The sequence below is a fragment of the Clupea harengus genome, chromosome 2, assembly GCF_900700415.2.
Source record: "Clupea harengus chromosome 2, Ch_v2.0.2, whole genome shotgun sequence".
Taxonomy (NCBI): Eukaryota; Metazoa; Chordata; class Actinopteri; order Clupeiformes; family Clupeidae; genus Clupea; species Clupea harengus.
The window spans coordinates 22521561-22539347 of record NC_045153.1 but is presented as its reverse complement, the minus strand read 5'-3'; the positions used below and the strand labels follow the sequence as shown (position 1 = coordinate 22539347).

At 41.5% G+C, this 17787-nt stretch overlaps 1 protein-coding gene across 2 annotated transcripts in view; it reads left to right on the top strand.

The window, feature by feature from the left end:
- Positions 1–6860: 6860 nt before the first annotated feature.
- Positions 6861–17787, top strand: part of med14 (mediator complex subunit 14) — a 28246-nt gene continuing 17319 nt past the window's right edge. For both annotated transcript variants that reach the window (XM_012834049.3, XM_031586870.2), the window contains exons 1-12: positions 6861–7283; positions 8437–8463; positions 8572–8677; positions 8800–8973; positions 10499–10628; positions 10979–11107; positions 12569–12676; positions 13988–14120; positions 14855–15005; positions 15548–15659; positions 16198–16323; positions 16574–16652. In XM_012834049.3, the coding sequence (XP_012689503.1) occupies positions 7111–7283; positions 8437–8463; positions 8572–8677; positions 8800–8973; positions 10499–10628; positions 10979–11107; positions 12569–12676; positions 13988–14120; positions 14855–15005; positions 15548–15659; positions 16198–16323; positions 16574–16652 (1448 nt within the window). In that variant the 5' untranslated portion in view covers positions 6861–7110. The remainder of the gene's footprint in view (positions 7284–8436; positions 8464–8571; positions 8678–8799; positions 8974–10498; positions 10629–10978; positions 11108–12568; positions 12677–13987; positions 14121–14854; positions 15006–15547; positions 15660–16197; positions 16324–16573; positions 16653–17787) is intronic.

The window sequence follows — 17787 nt, the reverse complement described above, 5'->3', positions numbered from 1 at the left end:
TGCATGCGAACCATGGTCCATTGACATATGTCAAAATGAAAGGAACGTGCAGCTTTTATTTACCAATGTTGCTAGGCATCAACGCAAATTAAGGGAAAGTAGGCAGCAATGTGAGATGATTTTGCAGCTTTTCATTTTAGGCAGCAATGTGAGATGATTTTGCAAAAGTTGCTTAGTTAGTTAATACTTTTAGTTCATCACATTTAATGCTGATTGGTTTGATTTTTGGAGAAGTTGGATCCATCAGCAGTCATTCTTCCTGGTTTTAGATTGGATAACTTTCACAACAAATACGGACCACACTGGAGCTTAGGTGGACTGTACCCCAGGCCCTTGTTTTCTGCAGGACTCGGGTACGGTCCCTTGGTGTGTAGCCAAGTTCGGAAAACAGCTTACACATCAACAAAACAAGCAGAACTAACGGCTCAAGCGGACCCTTCCAAAAGCTCTAGTGTGGAAGTACCCTTAGAAGCTAACTACAGCCTAATCACACAATACAACAGCAAAAAACAATCCCAACAAGCAACTCATTACAGACAACCGATGTAAAGACTGCCAGTCAACCTATTTAAGAGGAAGAGACAAGGGCGAATGAAGGAAGATGCACAACACAACAAAATGAACACAATCAGTTCAACACTTTCTCAAATGTATGTACTCAGTTTCATAGTAGTTTGAGAAATAACCAATTTCGGATGCATGAATAATGTTCATATGCAGAACTATTCACAGGATAGACACTGTGAAATCATCAGGGAGCCATTCCAGGGTGGCTCAATTGTGCTCCTTCATATTTGAGAAAAGACAATGCTGGTTTTATTTCAAAACACAAGTGTCATATGCAAGTCCTGCTGAAAAACACTGGAGAAAACAGCATCAGTGTAACAGAATGGATGTAACAGGTCATTGGAATGGAGGTTGTTAATATAAGGTCAGAACTGAACTTATCATACACATCTGGTGAAATATACTTCATATCAATTTTAACAGAAATTCTGCAGTTGACCAATCCATGCTCTACAATCAACACATACAATGTCTATTAGCTCTTCTATTAACTGTACATTATAATGTCACTGCTGTTCAAAACAACTCATTACATTATATTGTTCGCTGCAGTGTTGGTAGCCAAATAAAGTAATCCATTACAGATTACTCATTACTTCTCTTAAACTTTTACTCAGTACTGTATTGGAAAAATAATCACATTACTAACTACTTTACTTCTTCAGTAGCCAGACTGAAAATCTACACAGTGTATCATATCAACACTCACATATATTTTGTTTGTCATTTATTAATATGGTTTAACGCACAATCAATGTAACACATACTGGCACAAACATGTGGAAGAGAAAAAGTAATCAGAGATGGTAAGAAATGCAGGGGTTAGATGGGTAAGGAAGCAGAAATTAGAGATTGGACAGGAGTTCGTTGACAATGACATCATGCAAACATGGGAGGCAGCTCAGGAAGAATTTATTTAACTGGATGGAGATATAATCATGTAACTATATTACAGTAATGTGATACAAATATAAAAAATGCAATTACTTCTTTCTGTTAGTAGTTACTATCAATTTAATGAGATTACTAATGTAATGTAATGTAATAATTTGTAATGCATTATTTAAACAATGGTTATCTCTTGGTAAATAATACAAACATTTTAGAAAGTTGGAGCAAAGTGGTCATATCACACACAGAAGGTGCACACCACCCTTAAATGTCTAGATTCTGCCATCTATGTAGTGCATAATTACAGAAGCGCACTGCATTCACAAACGATCTTTTCTCATAATTATGAGATCTTTTCTCTTTATTACGATATAAATGAGTAGGTTATAATTGCAAGATAAGGTGTGCAATGTTATTTTTCCTTTGTGAATGCAGTGCGCTTTCTTGCATAACTGCTCTTCTAATAATTTAAAACATGATTATGTGATTGTGTAAGCGATCACATATTATTCTTTAAGGTGTTATTATTATTATTATTATTGTTGTTGTTGTTGTTGTTGTTGTTGTTGTTCTGATGATTTTTGGTGACTTAAATCCACCCACAGTTTTCTGAGAAACTATTTATGGATTAAAATGGTCTTTCTTATTTTATAAGCTCTGATACTCAGAAGTGCAACTAAGAGAAAACTTTTTCGTTTGAGTGATTAGATTTAGCTACACAAACAATGAACCAGCAATCTAGTATCAAGACAAAGTAAACAATGCTAAGGTAGCTTGCAAAGATGGTTCATTCTACACATATTTTGCATAATTGATTACAGCACAAGCCAGATATGAAATTTTATTTGTACGAATGCAGGCAAGCTGCTAGCTAGTTAAGTTATCTGAGCAAGCCATATTACTAATGTTAACTCTGTGTGTAAATATCTGCTCATATGTAGCCAATAGGACACTACAGTACACTTCAGATAATTAATCACAACCATTTGCCACTGTTGGTTTGGTTTCAAAAGTCAGTTATGAAATTAAAATGAGTGGAAATGTTTTCAGTTGAATGTTAGACTTCTTAGCTACATGAAATGCCCATAACACTAAGCAAAATGCCTCTGCTGAAATGTGTCAGACATTTCACGCCAGTTACTTCAAAAATGCCCAACAGTAAAGCAACAGATCAATCTTTCCAATAACTCTCTTTTTTTTACATTTTTAAAACAGGCAACTCCAAAAACATTCAACCAACCTCTTTCAAATGTATGTAGTGACAAACACAATATGCTCTGTGGTGCTATGTTATTTGTTATGACAGAGATGTTGAAAAAGCTGTGACTGAAAAAGCTGTGAATATAATATGGCTATATATATCCTTTTGCAAAACACGTGTAGCGATAATACTATGACAGAAACATTAAAAAAGTCCTTCACTTCAGGTGGCTTTGTTATGTGTGCTCACGACAAACCACGTGTGTACACATACTGTATTTAACAAAATATACAAGAATACACCAACAAACCTACATAAGAACATCTCTCATACCTAAATCAAATGTACTGATTAACAAACATCTGCTGTGTTTTGGAGACATAGAGAATGCATATATATGTGATACATGTGCATCCCTGTCCCTGCAGAGGAGACTGAGTAATGTAATGATACAGATGTCTCTATTTATTTTTTGAATTTGCTGTGCTGTTCATTACAGGAATGTTAGTCAGCTCAGATATCAACTCAATTCAACTGGCACACTGTTTCCCTGTAATATTGTTGTCATTTTCATCTACAGAATACGCGAGAATACACCAACAGATAGCCCTCAAGCCTTCATAGAATGTATGTATTAACTAAAATCAGCTGTGGTGTTGAGACACAAAGGATGAAAATGGTTATGGTATTTGTCCAAAGTGAAAAAAAAAAAGAAAAAAAAACATCATGCACGATACAACAAAATGTTTATAACAGTATTATTGCAGATCATAGTAAAATGAACAATAATTGTATTAACTATGATAATATAAAGACTGTAGGGCTTGTAACAAATATAGAAGAATGACATATGAGTTCTAAAGAAGTCAGTCTTTAAACGCTTTGTGATACTCTTTGAATGTACCATGGCTGTCACTTGATCGAATAGTACTAGGTAGGTCATTCCACCACAGAGATGCCACTAATGAAAAGAGTCTTTATTGTCTTGCTGTGGCATGAAGGTAAAGGCAACAGACGCCCTTCAGAGGAACTGAGTAGTCAAGCTCTTCATATATCTCGACAAGATGCATTGCACACAATGAAGTGACACCAACAATTCATTTTGAACATTGACAGATTAATATTTTAATAGCAGAGTGTGTGGGTCAATGGTCTTAGAGAATTTCTGCCCTACGCCTTGTTAAATTATATTTACTGCTTATCCAACAGGTGGTAGGAGAGTCAAACCTTTCTTTCATAGGGTGAAGTGTTAACATCCATGTAATTACATAGGTTGCGGTATGCAACGTCCAACTGCTGTTGTGGTGCAATCACATTCACATTTTTTTGGAGGAAATGCATCTCTAGTTTTGACTGACACAAGTTATCATTGCCTCTATACCAACTGAAATTCAATGGAACATTTTAGTAAATACAGAGACGAATACAATGATGAATACAGTGTTACAGTGAATACAGTGAGGAATCTTTGGATGGTAATTATGCAAGACTGATGCAGCTAGCCCATGTTGACAGCTTATTGTGGTCTGGAAACATTCCACCGAATTCATACTAAGCTAGGGCTATAGCTAATGAGCACAGATCCAAATTATACTGACAGTAAATAGATCAGCTTGTAGCTCAACATGGATAATGAGCTCACAACAGTTTAAAAAAATAATAGACACAGAATCTCCCAGAAACCAAGGACATGTTGTAATGTTCAGATTTCAAATGAAGGCATTTCCACTTTGCTATAACCTCAACCCACTCCCAACAAACATTGGTAATTACATTTCTTACATTTTATTTTGAAGACCCTACAATGTGTCAGAGGGGAAAAAACATGCCATCCATAAGAATGAATGATACAAAATGTTACAGAGGGCAGGGGCAGATAGCTTCACCAACCTCCTAGTCATATATTACCTCACCCCATCCTTCTATGCATGTGCACATGAATGATTCTCTTAAGTACTTTTTAGCTTCTATGACATATTTGCTTATCAGAAGCAACTGTGTACTTGTTTTCTTTTAAAGTTATCACCGGTTGAGTCATGTTTTATTTTGGCTTGTGTTGAGGTTAAGTGACTTGTTGTGGGCTTAGCAACCCTGCAGAAGGATAGACATTAATATGCTATTTAATACATCTGAGACCTGGGCATCACCAGTGTTAGTCATACATCTGTTCATGCTGTGGGTTTCCTTATTTGCAGAACAACAACATCTTCATACGTTCACCTTTCATCTTTCTTGATCAATATAAATTAAACAAACATGCACAGGAACACCAGGAAGAGTATCAGACTAATGGGCACTGGCAAGACTGAACGTATTCATTGTTGCACTCTCTGTACTGATAATGTAAAATGTATCCATTTAGATAACATATAAACTACTAAATTAAATGAAATTAAATAAAGATAAAATAAACTATTTGTGTTTGGTGTACTTTTTCCTTGTATCGCTTCTCTCATATTCGCAGATTTGCTTTTCGTGGACTTTTCTACATGTCATGAATTCATTGTCTTCATTCTTGATGGCTATCTACTTTCTCCTTCCATTGGTTGAGAGCACCACCACATTTCAGAGCATTTTTGCAGGTCTTCATAGCATAATTTAAGACGCCCAACAGATCAAATTTCTTTACAGGTCTGTTATAATCCATTCAAGAGACATGGCCTAGCCAGCGTAGATGGATTCTGACCAGCTTAAGCTCTGTGTCTTCCACTCCTTTTCTTATCAGTACCTCTTCAATGTAATTATCCCATCTTACCTTTATAATAGCCCAGAGATGGCGTTGTTGAATTGTATGTAGTTTTCTGACTTGATGATGATACAGTGTACAAGTTTCACTTCCATACATTAGTAGTAGTGGATAGGACATTGATTGTAGACTTTGCTCTCAGTCGTAAGTTCATAAGAATCAAACACTCTCTGATGTAGCCTTCCAAATGTGCATTACGTTCCTTGGAAGCATGCTGCCAGTTCCTCCTTCTCGGAGCAGTCATTTGTTACATAACTTCCAAGGTATTTGAAACGACTGACATTTATCAATCTGGTGCCATCAATAAAAAAGTCAGTTTCAGGTCCGATACACATAGCAGTGTTAATTTGTAAACCCATCTTTTAAGCCTGGTCTTTATAGGCTTCTAGTAGGCTAGTAGTTATAGTCCAGAGGATGTAGCCTATCACAAAAAATTGCTATGTCATCTGCATACTGAGCTTCTCTGATTTACTCAAATGTCAGAATTGTTTGTTTTCGACTTCAGCCCTCGAAGGTCAAATAAAGCACTATCATGGCGAAAATGAAATCTAAAGCAATGGGGATAAATTTAGTCTGGGTAAAGTCAGACTACTCTGTTATCATTGGAGTTATTGTCTTTTTTTGGACTATAGGCCTACTGATAAAAAAGATGGTACTTTTATTATTACTAGTACATAAAATCAATCATAAACTTAAACTGATTTAATCACGTTCACTATAGTGCAGTGAATCCACAGCTAGAGCTAAGCCATGAAAAAAAGGGCCCTTGGTCCAAATGTACATTTTTGACAACACAGTCCCTATCCTCTATTTCCTCAAATTGTTGTATGTTCATCAGGTAGAAATCGATTGTGAAGTCTAGATGGGTCTGTAAGAATTCTGGCATGCGTCTGTGCTACTCAACTGTAGGCTGTAGGTTGGCTTGTAAAAATGTAGTAGTACGGCCTTGTAATGCCATTCACTGAAATGTATAAAAATGATTGCAACATTTTGATCTACGATTGCAATTCATTATAATTTTTCAGCTGATTTGTAGTGCTGCTGCAGTATTCTCTGGAGGTCTGCAGGTTTGAGCTGTAGGAAATTGATGACTTGTTTGCCTCTCCAACCACGTTGAGGACTACATAGAATTTGTAGCCTATTTACTGCCTTCCTATTTGTCTGCCTTTTTTTCTTCTCGTTATTAATGTTAGTATTAAGTAACTTTCGTCAGATAGGCTATGCAATATTATTTCCACACTGTTTCTTTTAGAAAGAAAAAGATCACAGAGCCATACTCAGATATGGCCTCCTAGGCTTACAAGTCAGACTGAAAGCGTTTACAAGAGAGCACCGAAAAACATAGGCCTGACTATTTCATCCATAAAACGTGAAGTCTGATTTACTCATACTCCGAGAAGGACTTCCGTTTCCAAATTTTCCGTTTTGCTCCTCCTCTCTCTTTTTCCTCCACTGACTAGTGGCGGTCACAATCACTTCCTGTAGCAGAGAGCAATGATGGCGGTCACAAGCTTACGGCTCCTTTTGATAGCAAGTCGATAAATAGAGGCTATTTACCGGCTTTTTCATGGAGGCGAAGAAAACTTGCCTTCCACCAAAAGCGGGACATATTTAATTTATTAATATTCGTTCAGGTCTATAGCAGTATAGCCTCGCAGCTTGTATTTTCGCTTTCAAACGCTTTATCTTGGCTTGTTATTTTAAAATGGCTCCGGTGCAGATTGGCGCTGATGGCCAACTGGTCCCAGCCGGGGGTCCGACCACAGCAACACAGCCACCTCCCCCGGGTACACCGGCGACCCAAGGTGTTCGACTTAGTCTTCTCATCGAATTCCTTCTCCAGAGGACCTACCATGAAATTAACCTTTTGGCCGAGCTGTAAGTAACATTTGCGGTCCCTTCAGTGAAGTTGGTTCACTTGAGGGAACACGCACGACCGTGCTCACATTCATTGAATATTGTTAGCTAGCTGTAAGTTAACGTTAGCTGGTTCGGTTGGAGTCTCAGTTAGCCAGTAAGCTAACTCATTCAAAATAGTATTAGCTAACGTTTAGAATGAGTCCTAAAAACTACACGATCCAGTGATGACTAATGATTAAACGAACTGTTATTGTATGTTAGCTAAGGTTATCGCGTGACGTTTTTGATTCAAGTGTTGTACTAGCCACTAATCGTGTTCATTGATTCAGTGATAATGACATACAGTGATCTCATGCAACAGTATGCTAAGAATCAACATAGCTGATTATTATTGAATTGAATGAATGAATGAATGGATGATTATTGTACACAGTTTTTCTAATGCAATGCCATGGCTGACTTGTGTAACGTTTATAGCCATTCATTTCCCTAATTTCAGACACCTGTCTGCTATTATGGCCTTCACATTGAGGTGCTCATAGTAGGAAGGTGGGGGTCTTCACTGTGGGTGCTTTAATTCCATTTGAAAGGATGAGAGTAGAATACAGTAGATCACAGATTAATTATAAATAGGCCATGTGTAATGTATGGTGTGGTTTGTTGAGGTCATGAGGCCATACAGTGATCGTCATCCATCTACTAACTTATTTTTCAATATCTTTCTCCCGTGTTCTGCTGTGGCCTGGGTGGAATTAGGCCCAGCTTTCTGATAATGAACATGGGGTCAGTTTGTACCATCACTGATGTCAAGGGGCAAAAGTGCATCATCATAGTGGAGTAGACAGATGTGGCCCTCATGGGGATAATTGGGGTTCTGCAGTGAGTCTGCATTATGGGGCCATGATTGGATTGTGACCGTTACATGCAGAGACTTTGAGCTGAGCCGGAATGTAGGCCTATTTGAAGTTCATTTAATCAAATGGAAAATCATTTGTCCTTGCCCCAGAACCGCTGTGATATAGCCATCCTATGTCATCATTCAATTAAGAATGTGTGTGTGTGGTCTCGTATGAATTTGGTCCACAGCTGAATTCTGGCTTGGGTCTATTATTGCCAAGCCAAGTCTGCATGTTGCACATGTTTATTTATTTTGTGTTTGTATTTCATACAGGCTGCCCAGAAAGACAGACATGGAAAGGTGAGCAAGTGACTCTTACTGACATTTATATCATCATGTCCGGTTCTTTGTAGAGGTTATTTATTTGGATCATAACACGTAATAACATATTTCTGTTGTTGCACACAGGAAAATTGAGATAGTGCAGTTTGCGAGTCGCACCAGGCAGCTGTTCGTCAGGCTGCTTGCTCTCGTGAAATGGGCGAGCAACGCAGGGAAGGTGGAGAAATGTGCGGTATGTGAATCCTCATTGTCATTTCATGCAAGTGTAAAATCTGATGACTTGCTGCAGTAGCGTTTGACTCATGATTGCAGGAGAATGAGATGAAATGCTAAGACCTGTTCCCATGCCAACAGATGATCTCCAGCTTCCTGGATCAGCAGGCCTTTCTCTTCGTAGACACGGCAGATCGCCTGGCATCGTTGGCACGGGATGCCCTGGTACATGCCCGATTGCCCAGCTTTGCCATACCTTTCGCCATTGATGTGCTGACCACGGGCTCCTACCCACGTCTGCCCACTTGCATCAGGGTGAGTGCGTTATCTATCTCTAGCTTAGGGAACCCTTTTAACAGTTGGCAGTTCCTAGGGTGTGTTAATCTGAACTAATTAGCTGCCAAGTTAAACTTAGGTATTTAGGGGCCAAGCAGAGAAGCACCTGCTCCTTTTATGATATTTATAAATTGAGGAGACTAACATCAGATAGATGACTAGCTATCATTTCATGCCAATGGAACTCTGCCATTTAAATTGTTTAAAAGTTCTTTAAGCTAGCATAGCAACTAGGCAACCATAGCAATCAGGAAACACTGTTTGCTGCATAGCCTGATTCAAAGTATAATTTCTCAAAATCAGCTCACCAATAAAAGACAGTCTCGTGTTCAAAGCGATCACAAAAACTTGCAGATGATGCTAAATGGCTTCACATAGACATTAAACAATCCTAAGAGAAATAATGGGATACCAATGGGGCAAGGGCTTACTCTGATATCAATGTAGTGAATGAAGGGGGAGAATTCCCCCCCTTTATTCAACAGTTAGATCCGGTCGAACAATTAATTAATTTCTGATTGGACAAGAGGCATTCAATATGTGGGGATATCCTGGCACGTCTCCACGCACGACTCTTCTTCTTCTCTTCTTCGCTAGTAATCACTCCGCGTTTGATCTACTTTAACCATTCAATTATACATCAACATTCCATTCATTCAAAGCGAGAGAGCAGAATAGCAGGCAGATCTTTTTTTAAAGTTGCATTTTTTTAAGTTTTCGAGTGTGGAAAGGAAGAAAATGGAGTAGGGGGAAGGTACAAATGAACGTTAAAAACAGGCGAGTGTACAAATGCACGTCACGTAAAAACAGGTGTGTGTACAAATGAACGTGTACAAGTAACCTCTCTGACTCAACACTCGGTTGGAACTATTTTGTGGAGAAGATAATGAATCATCAAAATTGAACGAAATGAAAGAAGTCAAAATATAGAAAATATGTTATAAAAAAGCAATATGAAACGAGTGACAGTGGGGTGGGTAAAGGATATCCATCCTCCAGCCTTGTGCATAGAGCCAAATCACAACCGTAAGCATGTCCTTTACTGACCTCACACTCACTTGTCCTATTGTATTTTATGAAGTAAATAAATGTGAAGGTAATATTAGGTTTGCATGTGTGTTTGTGTGACTCATAAGCAGACAGGCAGCTTTGTTAAGGCACGCTTCTCTAAATCTGTCCCGAGTGGGAGGCAGCAGGTGGAGATTGCTCTAATTCATGCTAATTAAGCTAATTAAAAAGTGTTGTCGTGACTCTTTGATAACACTCGCTAGCCTTTTCTCTCTGTCTTGGTGACTCACATTTTCTCTCTCTCTCTCTCTCTCTTGTCTGCTCCTCCCACGGGGAAGCGTTTTGATGTTTTCTCTACACTTTGTGATGACTGCTTTTTAATAAGTGTTCCTGCTTGTGTGTGTCATTATCAAGCCGAGTGTTGAAGAGACTTTAAATGCAGGTGCATGCGTCCGTCTGTCTGTCTGTGTCTGACTGTCGGTTCCTTCATCCTCAGGACAAGATCATTCCTCCAGACCCCATCACTAAGGTCGAGAAACAGACCACTCTGAACCAGCTCAACCAGATACTGCGGCATCGGCTCGTCACCACTGACCTGCCCCCTCAGCTGGCCAACCTCACTGTCGGTAAGTGCCACATCATCACACCCAAAACTCCTCTTCACCCACATATCATCATCATCATCATCATCGTCATCGTCATCATCTCCACCTGCAGTCTGGGGCACAGCATGGCCTTTGGGGTAAATCTGTGTGAACAGGTTGTCTACCTGATATGTGGGATGAGTAGATGGGCTTGCATGGTGGTGATATAATAATGGTGCCCTGAGATTTGTGAATATCTTAATGTTGTCTACAGTTTCCCTGGGTCATCATTCTTTATTTAGGGTTGTTAAATCCTAATGTAAATAGGGTGCTTGGTTGTGTATGTACATTTATGATTGTGTGTGTGTGTGTGTGTGTGTGTGTGTGTGTAGCCAATGGACGAGTGAAGTTCCGTGTGGAGGGGGAGTTTGAAGCCACGCTGACAGTGATGGGAGACGACCCCGACATTCCCTGGAGGCTCCTTAAGCTGGAGATCCTCGTGGAGGACAAGGAGACCGGAGGTGAGGATGCAATGAGGGCCGCTATCACACCCAGGACAGAGTAACAGACATGGCAAAGTCCTCTCTCCTCTCCTCTTCTCTCTCCTCTCCTCCTTGCCTCTCCGCTCCTCTCCTCACCTCTCTTCTCCTCCTCGCCTCGCCTCTCCTCCTCGCCTCTCCTCTCCTCCTTGCCTCTCCTCTCCTCTTCTCTCCTCTCCTCTCCTCTTCTGTCCCCTCTCCTCTCCTCTCCTCTCCTCTCCTCTCCTCCTCGCCTCAGTCACCACAGGTGGTCTGAGTCGCCCTTGCCAACCCATATTCTTTTTATGTTTCTAGCAATCAACTGCTGCCATGGTATTTGTGATTAACAGAGGCAAAGAGGACATTGATGTATTGACACTTTATGTAAAGCACATTGTGTTGCCCGGTGTATGAAATGTGCTAGAGAAATATAGTTGAACTTCATTTGTTTTCAGTGGCGGACAGGTTGCATTTAGTATGCCTTGGTGCCTGCCTCGTTTAGCCTTTGTGAAGGTCCATCAGTAGTGCGGAATACAACTCTTTAAAAAAAGTAAAACCTTTGAGTGCCATGTCAGTAGCCAGTATGTTGTGATTAGGAGTACATCAGATTGTGTTCCTAAATGTTTGAATTGCTAAACGCATTTGTCTTCTCAAGGGAACGACACCCCATTTTTATGGCAGCAGTGTAAGTCAGAGAAAATGCTCTTGATGCTCTGTAGTCTAAACCCATGTGCTGCGTCAGAGAAAAATAGCAGGAATGTGCTGCCACCTGTTCAGTATCAAACACTCGTCTGCCAGCTCCTGGCTCGTGTTGTTCTTCTGATGCGGTACGATGCCGTACTCTTTCATACGGTCCCTTCCTGGACTGCTTTTTAAATGACTCATGAATTTCGCCGCCAAACTAGACGGTAATAGTGCAGTATTGATTTGTGTGTGTGTGTGTGAGGGTGTGTGTGTCCCACACCCTGGAGAGGCAGACAGTGCTTGAAAAGAGGCCCAGTGATTACAAGCCTCTAATCACGGGAGCACTGTGGAGAAAAGCTGCTCCTCATAGGGGTTTTTGTGGAGCCCACTGTAATATTAATGTGTGATTAATGAGCCAGGCTGCAGTCGTCTCCCGCTGGCCAGCATGGCAGCCCTCCAGCTTCCAATGCGTAGCAGCCGGGCCCCCTTTCATCCTCTGAATATCAGCTGGTCCCCCACACCACACACACAGATGAGAGAGAGAAAGAGAGAGAGAGTTATGTGTCTGTGGACATAGCGCGTTGTCTGGTTGAAGCACTGCGCTGTTCTATTGTAGTGATGACTTCATGATCTGAGGATTGAATGATTGTAGTCACTCCATGTGTGTCCTGCTGTGTGTTCTTTAATGACTCTCTTTCTTTCTTTCTTTCTTTCTTTCTCTCTCTCTCTCTCTCTCTCTCTCTCTCTCTCTCTCTCTCTCTCTCTCTCTCTCTCTCACAGATGGCAAGGCCCTCGTCCACAGCCTGCAGGTGAACTACATCCATGAGCTTGTGCAGTCACGTCTCTTTGCTGATGACAAGCCCTTACAGGACATGTACAACTGCTTGCGTATCCTTTTCAGAACCCCACTTCACATTGTGTGTGTGTGTGTGTGTGTGTGTGTGTGTGTGTGTGTGTGTGTGTGTGTGTGTGTGTGTGTGTGTGTGTGTGTGTGTGTGTGTGTCTGTGTGTTAAAGAGAGTAAGAGAAAGAGTGTCGAGGTAGGGAGGCAGACTACAGACATCAATATAAGGAGAGAGAGAAAGGGAAAAAATCAGAGAGCGAGTGAGTCAGGCCGGTCGAGAGACATCCACACAGGTGTCCAGCAGAGACAGCCAGAGAGAGAGGCTGGCTGTGAAGAGAGATGGAGAGACTGTATGGGCTGTGGTCCAGCACTGGCTGCAGTAGGATCAGTGGCCGTATTGACCCAGCGGGGCTCCAGTGGAATAATCTGCATTCGTATTAACTGCATTCCACTTTGCACAGTGTCTGGCGTCTAGTTTTGTTTCACCCCTCCTGCCTCAACAGGGAATCAAAGGTGACCTGTCTAATGGGCATTTTTATGCGTCGCAGTGTCACTTCAGCCAGAGAGTAGACATGCCGTCTTACAGTATCTAGTGCAGCATAGAGCTGTTGGAGGACTAGTGGTCCTGCTGAACATTTGAAGGGAGTTTGAGTGGAGCTCTAAGACCTTTGTTGACTGCTGTCAGACGTCTCTATCGAGCTGCAGTTAGTCGTTGCCCCCAGAACTGTGTGGATGAGCATGGAGGGTTTGGGCTGAGTAGGAGTTTTAGTGGCTGGGTCGATAAGCATGCACCCCATCCCCCACACCCGCGCACCCCCTTCCCCTCCTCGTGGTCGCCTAATTAAAAGCTCTGATGTGCCTTTTTGGCGCTGGCGTGTGAATCCTGATGATCTGCTGCTGCTGTTGTTTTTGCTGCTCTGCGCCGTGATGTGCCTCCAGGGATGGGGAGCCGCTTAAACGACTTGAGTAGCAGAATGGAGAGGGGGCTCTTATCACTCCCTCCCATCGGTCCAGCGCTCTCTACGCAGAATGGATTTTATTCCGTGAAGTATTGAAAGGCACAATTCGCTCTGTACTGTGGAACAGGGAAGAACATGTTTCATCTTGCAGCAGTGTTTTATTTTTAAGTTTTTTTCTCCTGACACAAAGTAGAATGAAGGAATAATTTGTTTAGGGCATTTGAGGCTCCCCAAGAAATACATTGTGCTGGTGGTTGTTAAGGAAGTGTCTCCCAAGTTTGTTAGGTTCTCTGCTGTCTGAGGTCCTACTGTGTTGGTATTGTCTTTCCTCTAAATGAGGCATTAGAGGTAGGTCTGCCAGTCCCGACGGTGCCTTCCTTGACCTGGCCCCTCTCAGACTCCTTCTGCCTGTCGCTGCAGCTGGAAGTGCTCCACTCGCAGACCCTCATGCTGGTCCGAGAGCGCTGGGGAGACCTGGTGCAGGTGGAGCGCTACCTCCCCGCCAAGTACCTCATCCTCTCCGTCTGGAAGTAAGGATCACCATCATGACCATCACTACCACCACAGTCTGCTTAACAACGAGAAAAGCATTAACTCGCACTAACACTGGATAGTAATGATCTCCTTTATATATTGACGTAATTTGTGTGTACAGTTCAAAAACCAGTTGACTAATACTAGATTTTTATGATGTCTTTTTTTTATGCCCAACAACCGTAAAAGCTTGAATTTCACGTTGACACTAACCTATACAGGATATTGATGATATGCCTTAACCATGGCATTCCTCACAATGTACTTTTTTCCCAAAGGTGAACTGGTTGAATGTGGGTTATGAGCAGGAAGATATGGTTTCTAGAAAGCACTACAAACTAGGATTATAAAACTTTTACTTTTCAGGAAAGCAGTGTTTGCTTTATTAAAAGACTTATGATTGCTCTTCTAAATAATAACAATAACATGTGGAAACACATTTTGGGACCTCTATTCAAAGGGTTGACCTAGTTCTAGTGACCAGCCTTCTTATTTTTCATGTATATACACAGATATTTCAGAGAATGTACGGTTGTGAAAATGTCCCTCAAAGGCATGGAAAAGTCACGGAAATGTATTAGTAAAAATGGGTATGAACCCTGTAATTAGAATTAAACCAAATGACCCACATCCAATATGAAAATTGTGGGTAGAGTTTGTGTAAGTGTTCTAAGACGATGCCGACATTAGTCACTAAACTCATTTCTTTTTCCTCCTCACCCCTCCCCAGCCAACAGATTCTGGGCCGAAAGACGGGCACTGCTTCGGTGCACAAGGTCCACATTAAGATTGACGAGAGCGACGGATCCAAGCCATTACAGATATCCCATGAGCCTCCTCTGCCCGCCTGTGACTCCAAATTAATGGAGAGAGCCATGAAGGTGAGCGCCGGGCGTAGCAGGCCGGGCACAAATCATCACAATGACTCAACATGCCGCTGAAGACCTTCAGCCGGTTCAGACAAAATATGGCAGAGACCGGAGACAAGTGCCCTGCTGTCACTGGGCTGTTTTGTGTATACTCAGTGTTTAGATGATGATGGTGTTGGTGATGTAGTGGTTAGTGCCGCTGCCTTCTAAGCGGTCAGCCCGGGTTGGTTTCCTGGCCACTGCAGGATGCCTGTGTTAGTTGGTCTGGGTAAAGCGTCTGCTGAATACCGAAGCGCTCCCTTTTACCTTTACCTTAAGATGGCAAAATTGTGAATGGCATCATAGGTCATATTCATAAATCAAAGTGTGTGAGTCAGCTGATTTACATTTAGATTTGATTTGTATTGAATCTGGACTTGGACAAGGATTGTGCTGAATGTGGAGTTTGTCAAGTCTGAATAGCGTCAATGTGGCAGCTGTTGCTGTTGTCGTATTCCATAAAACTTTTTTAAATGATGTGCTTGCTTTTATTTGGGCCCCGCCTCTTCCTGCAGATTGATCACCTCTCAGTGGAGAAGCTTTTGATTGACAGCGTTCACGCGCGCTCCCATCAGAAGCTCCAGGAGCTGAAAGCCATATTGAAAGGAAATAACCCCAGTGACAACTGTGAGTCCTTTCTTCTATCTTATGCATACACAGATACACCACCCCTTACGCATACACACAGATATACGTACAGAGTACAGACATTTTAATGAACCTTTACTTAAGTAGGCCCTTAAATGAACACAGACCTCACAAATATAGACATGTGAATCTACATAGCCAGATATCACACAGGAATATACTTCTCCTACTGACGTATACTGACTATTGCATACTTGTTGCACATAATCTCATACAGATCCACACATATCCACAGATGCACATATATAATCTCACACACAAACCCATCAGTGTTGAATGTGCTTATGGATTGTGTGCACAAAAACACCAGCAGAATGCTCTACATGTGTGATGAGTGTGTTTGGGTTGGTCTGTGATGAGTGTGTTCTGGTTGGTCTGTGATGAGTGTGTTCTGGTTGGTCTGTGATGAGTGTGTTCTGGTTGGTCTGTGATGAGTGTGTATTTTGTTTGGTCTGTGATGAGTGTGTATTTTGTTTGGTCTGTGATGAGTGTTCTGGTTGATCCATGTGTCCCTCAGCCTTCATCGAGACCGCCCTGCCCACACTCGTCATCCCCATCCTGGAGCCCTGCGGGCGATCAGAGTGTCTCCACATATTTGTTGATTTGCACTCCGGAATGTTCCAGCCAATGCTCTACGGGCTTGGTAAGTAGGCGCAAATTCAAAATGTTTTGGCCAAGGCAAATACTGTTACTAAGGATGCGTTTCTACCACTGTTAATTACTATCAAATTCTGAATTTAATGAAATGCTATTCATAGCAGTTTTTGATATGTTTCGCAATTCCCCATAAAACATAGACCTTACGTGATTAGCATGGCAGCCCCAGATGTTATTACCTGTGCTCATTACCATTGACTGACCAACTCTCAACTGATTGATCTTCTCCATTCCAGATCAGCCAATGCTGGATGACATCGAGAAGACCATCAACGATGACATGAAGCGCATCCTTACCTGGCTTCAGCAGCTCAAGTAAACACACGCGCACGCACGCACGCACGCACGCACGCACGCACGCACGCACGCACGCACAGCATTGGCCTCATTTCATTGTCCATTGCTTTTATTTTCATTAGAGCTAAAAGGTCTCCAATCATTCCCAAAGGAGGAGGTTAAATTCAGGCCTATGACTAAGCTTGTTCTCTGAAAGGTTCTTGTCTGCTCACCCACAAGTTTATTATGTGATTGCGTTCTTCATAAGAGGTTTTTATTATTCCGGTCATTTTTGGCACTTTTTCAACTCCCATGGTTTTTACGATGTCAATTCCATTGCAGCGATAAGAGTTCTGTCGTAATGCTTTGCAATATGTTTGTCCTCGCCTAATTAATATGCCCCCTGGTTTTGTTTTACTTGCCGTTTGTATATTAAAAAAACAGAACAACAACCAAATCATTATGCAATACAGCTAAATGCCTATAACCATATTGTATATCAGATCATGGTAAAATCAACAATAATAATATAAAAACTTGTAGGGCTTGTAACAAATACATCAAAATGACAGATTAGTTCTAAAGCGGGGAGTCTTTAAACGTTTCGTGATGCCCTTTGAATGTACCATGGCTCTCACTTGAGCAGAAACGATTGAGTAGGTCATTCCACCTCCGAGGCACCTCTAATGAAAAGAGTTTTGATTGCCATTTCTTTCTGTGGAGAGAAGGCAAAGACAACAGACGTTCTTCAGAGGAACGAAGTAGTCGAGTTCTTCCTATGGCACACAATAAATGGAGACCCTCTACTCATTTTGAACACCGACTGATTCATATTTTAATAGCAGTGTGTGTGTGTTGTCTGCCTATCAGTGGGTTATTGCTGTTAGAGAATCACTGCCCTCTGCCTCGTTAGATGATATTTATTGCTCATCCAACAGGTGGTAGGACAGTGAAACGTTGGCATCCACGTAATTGCATAACTTAAAGTATGCAATGGCTGACTGCTGTTGTGGTGCAATCACATTCGCATTTTCTTGCGGAAATGCATCTCTAGTTATATTCGTGGCGACCCCAGCCTTCAGAGTCCTCAGTGTTCCAGACATTTTAATGTGAATTGTCCATTTATCACCTCTTATTTTCTGCTCCTGTGAAAAGTCGGTGTGTGAGCTTTGCT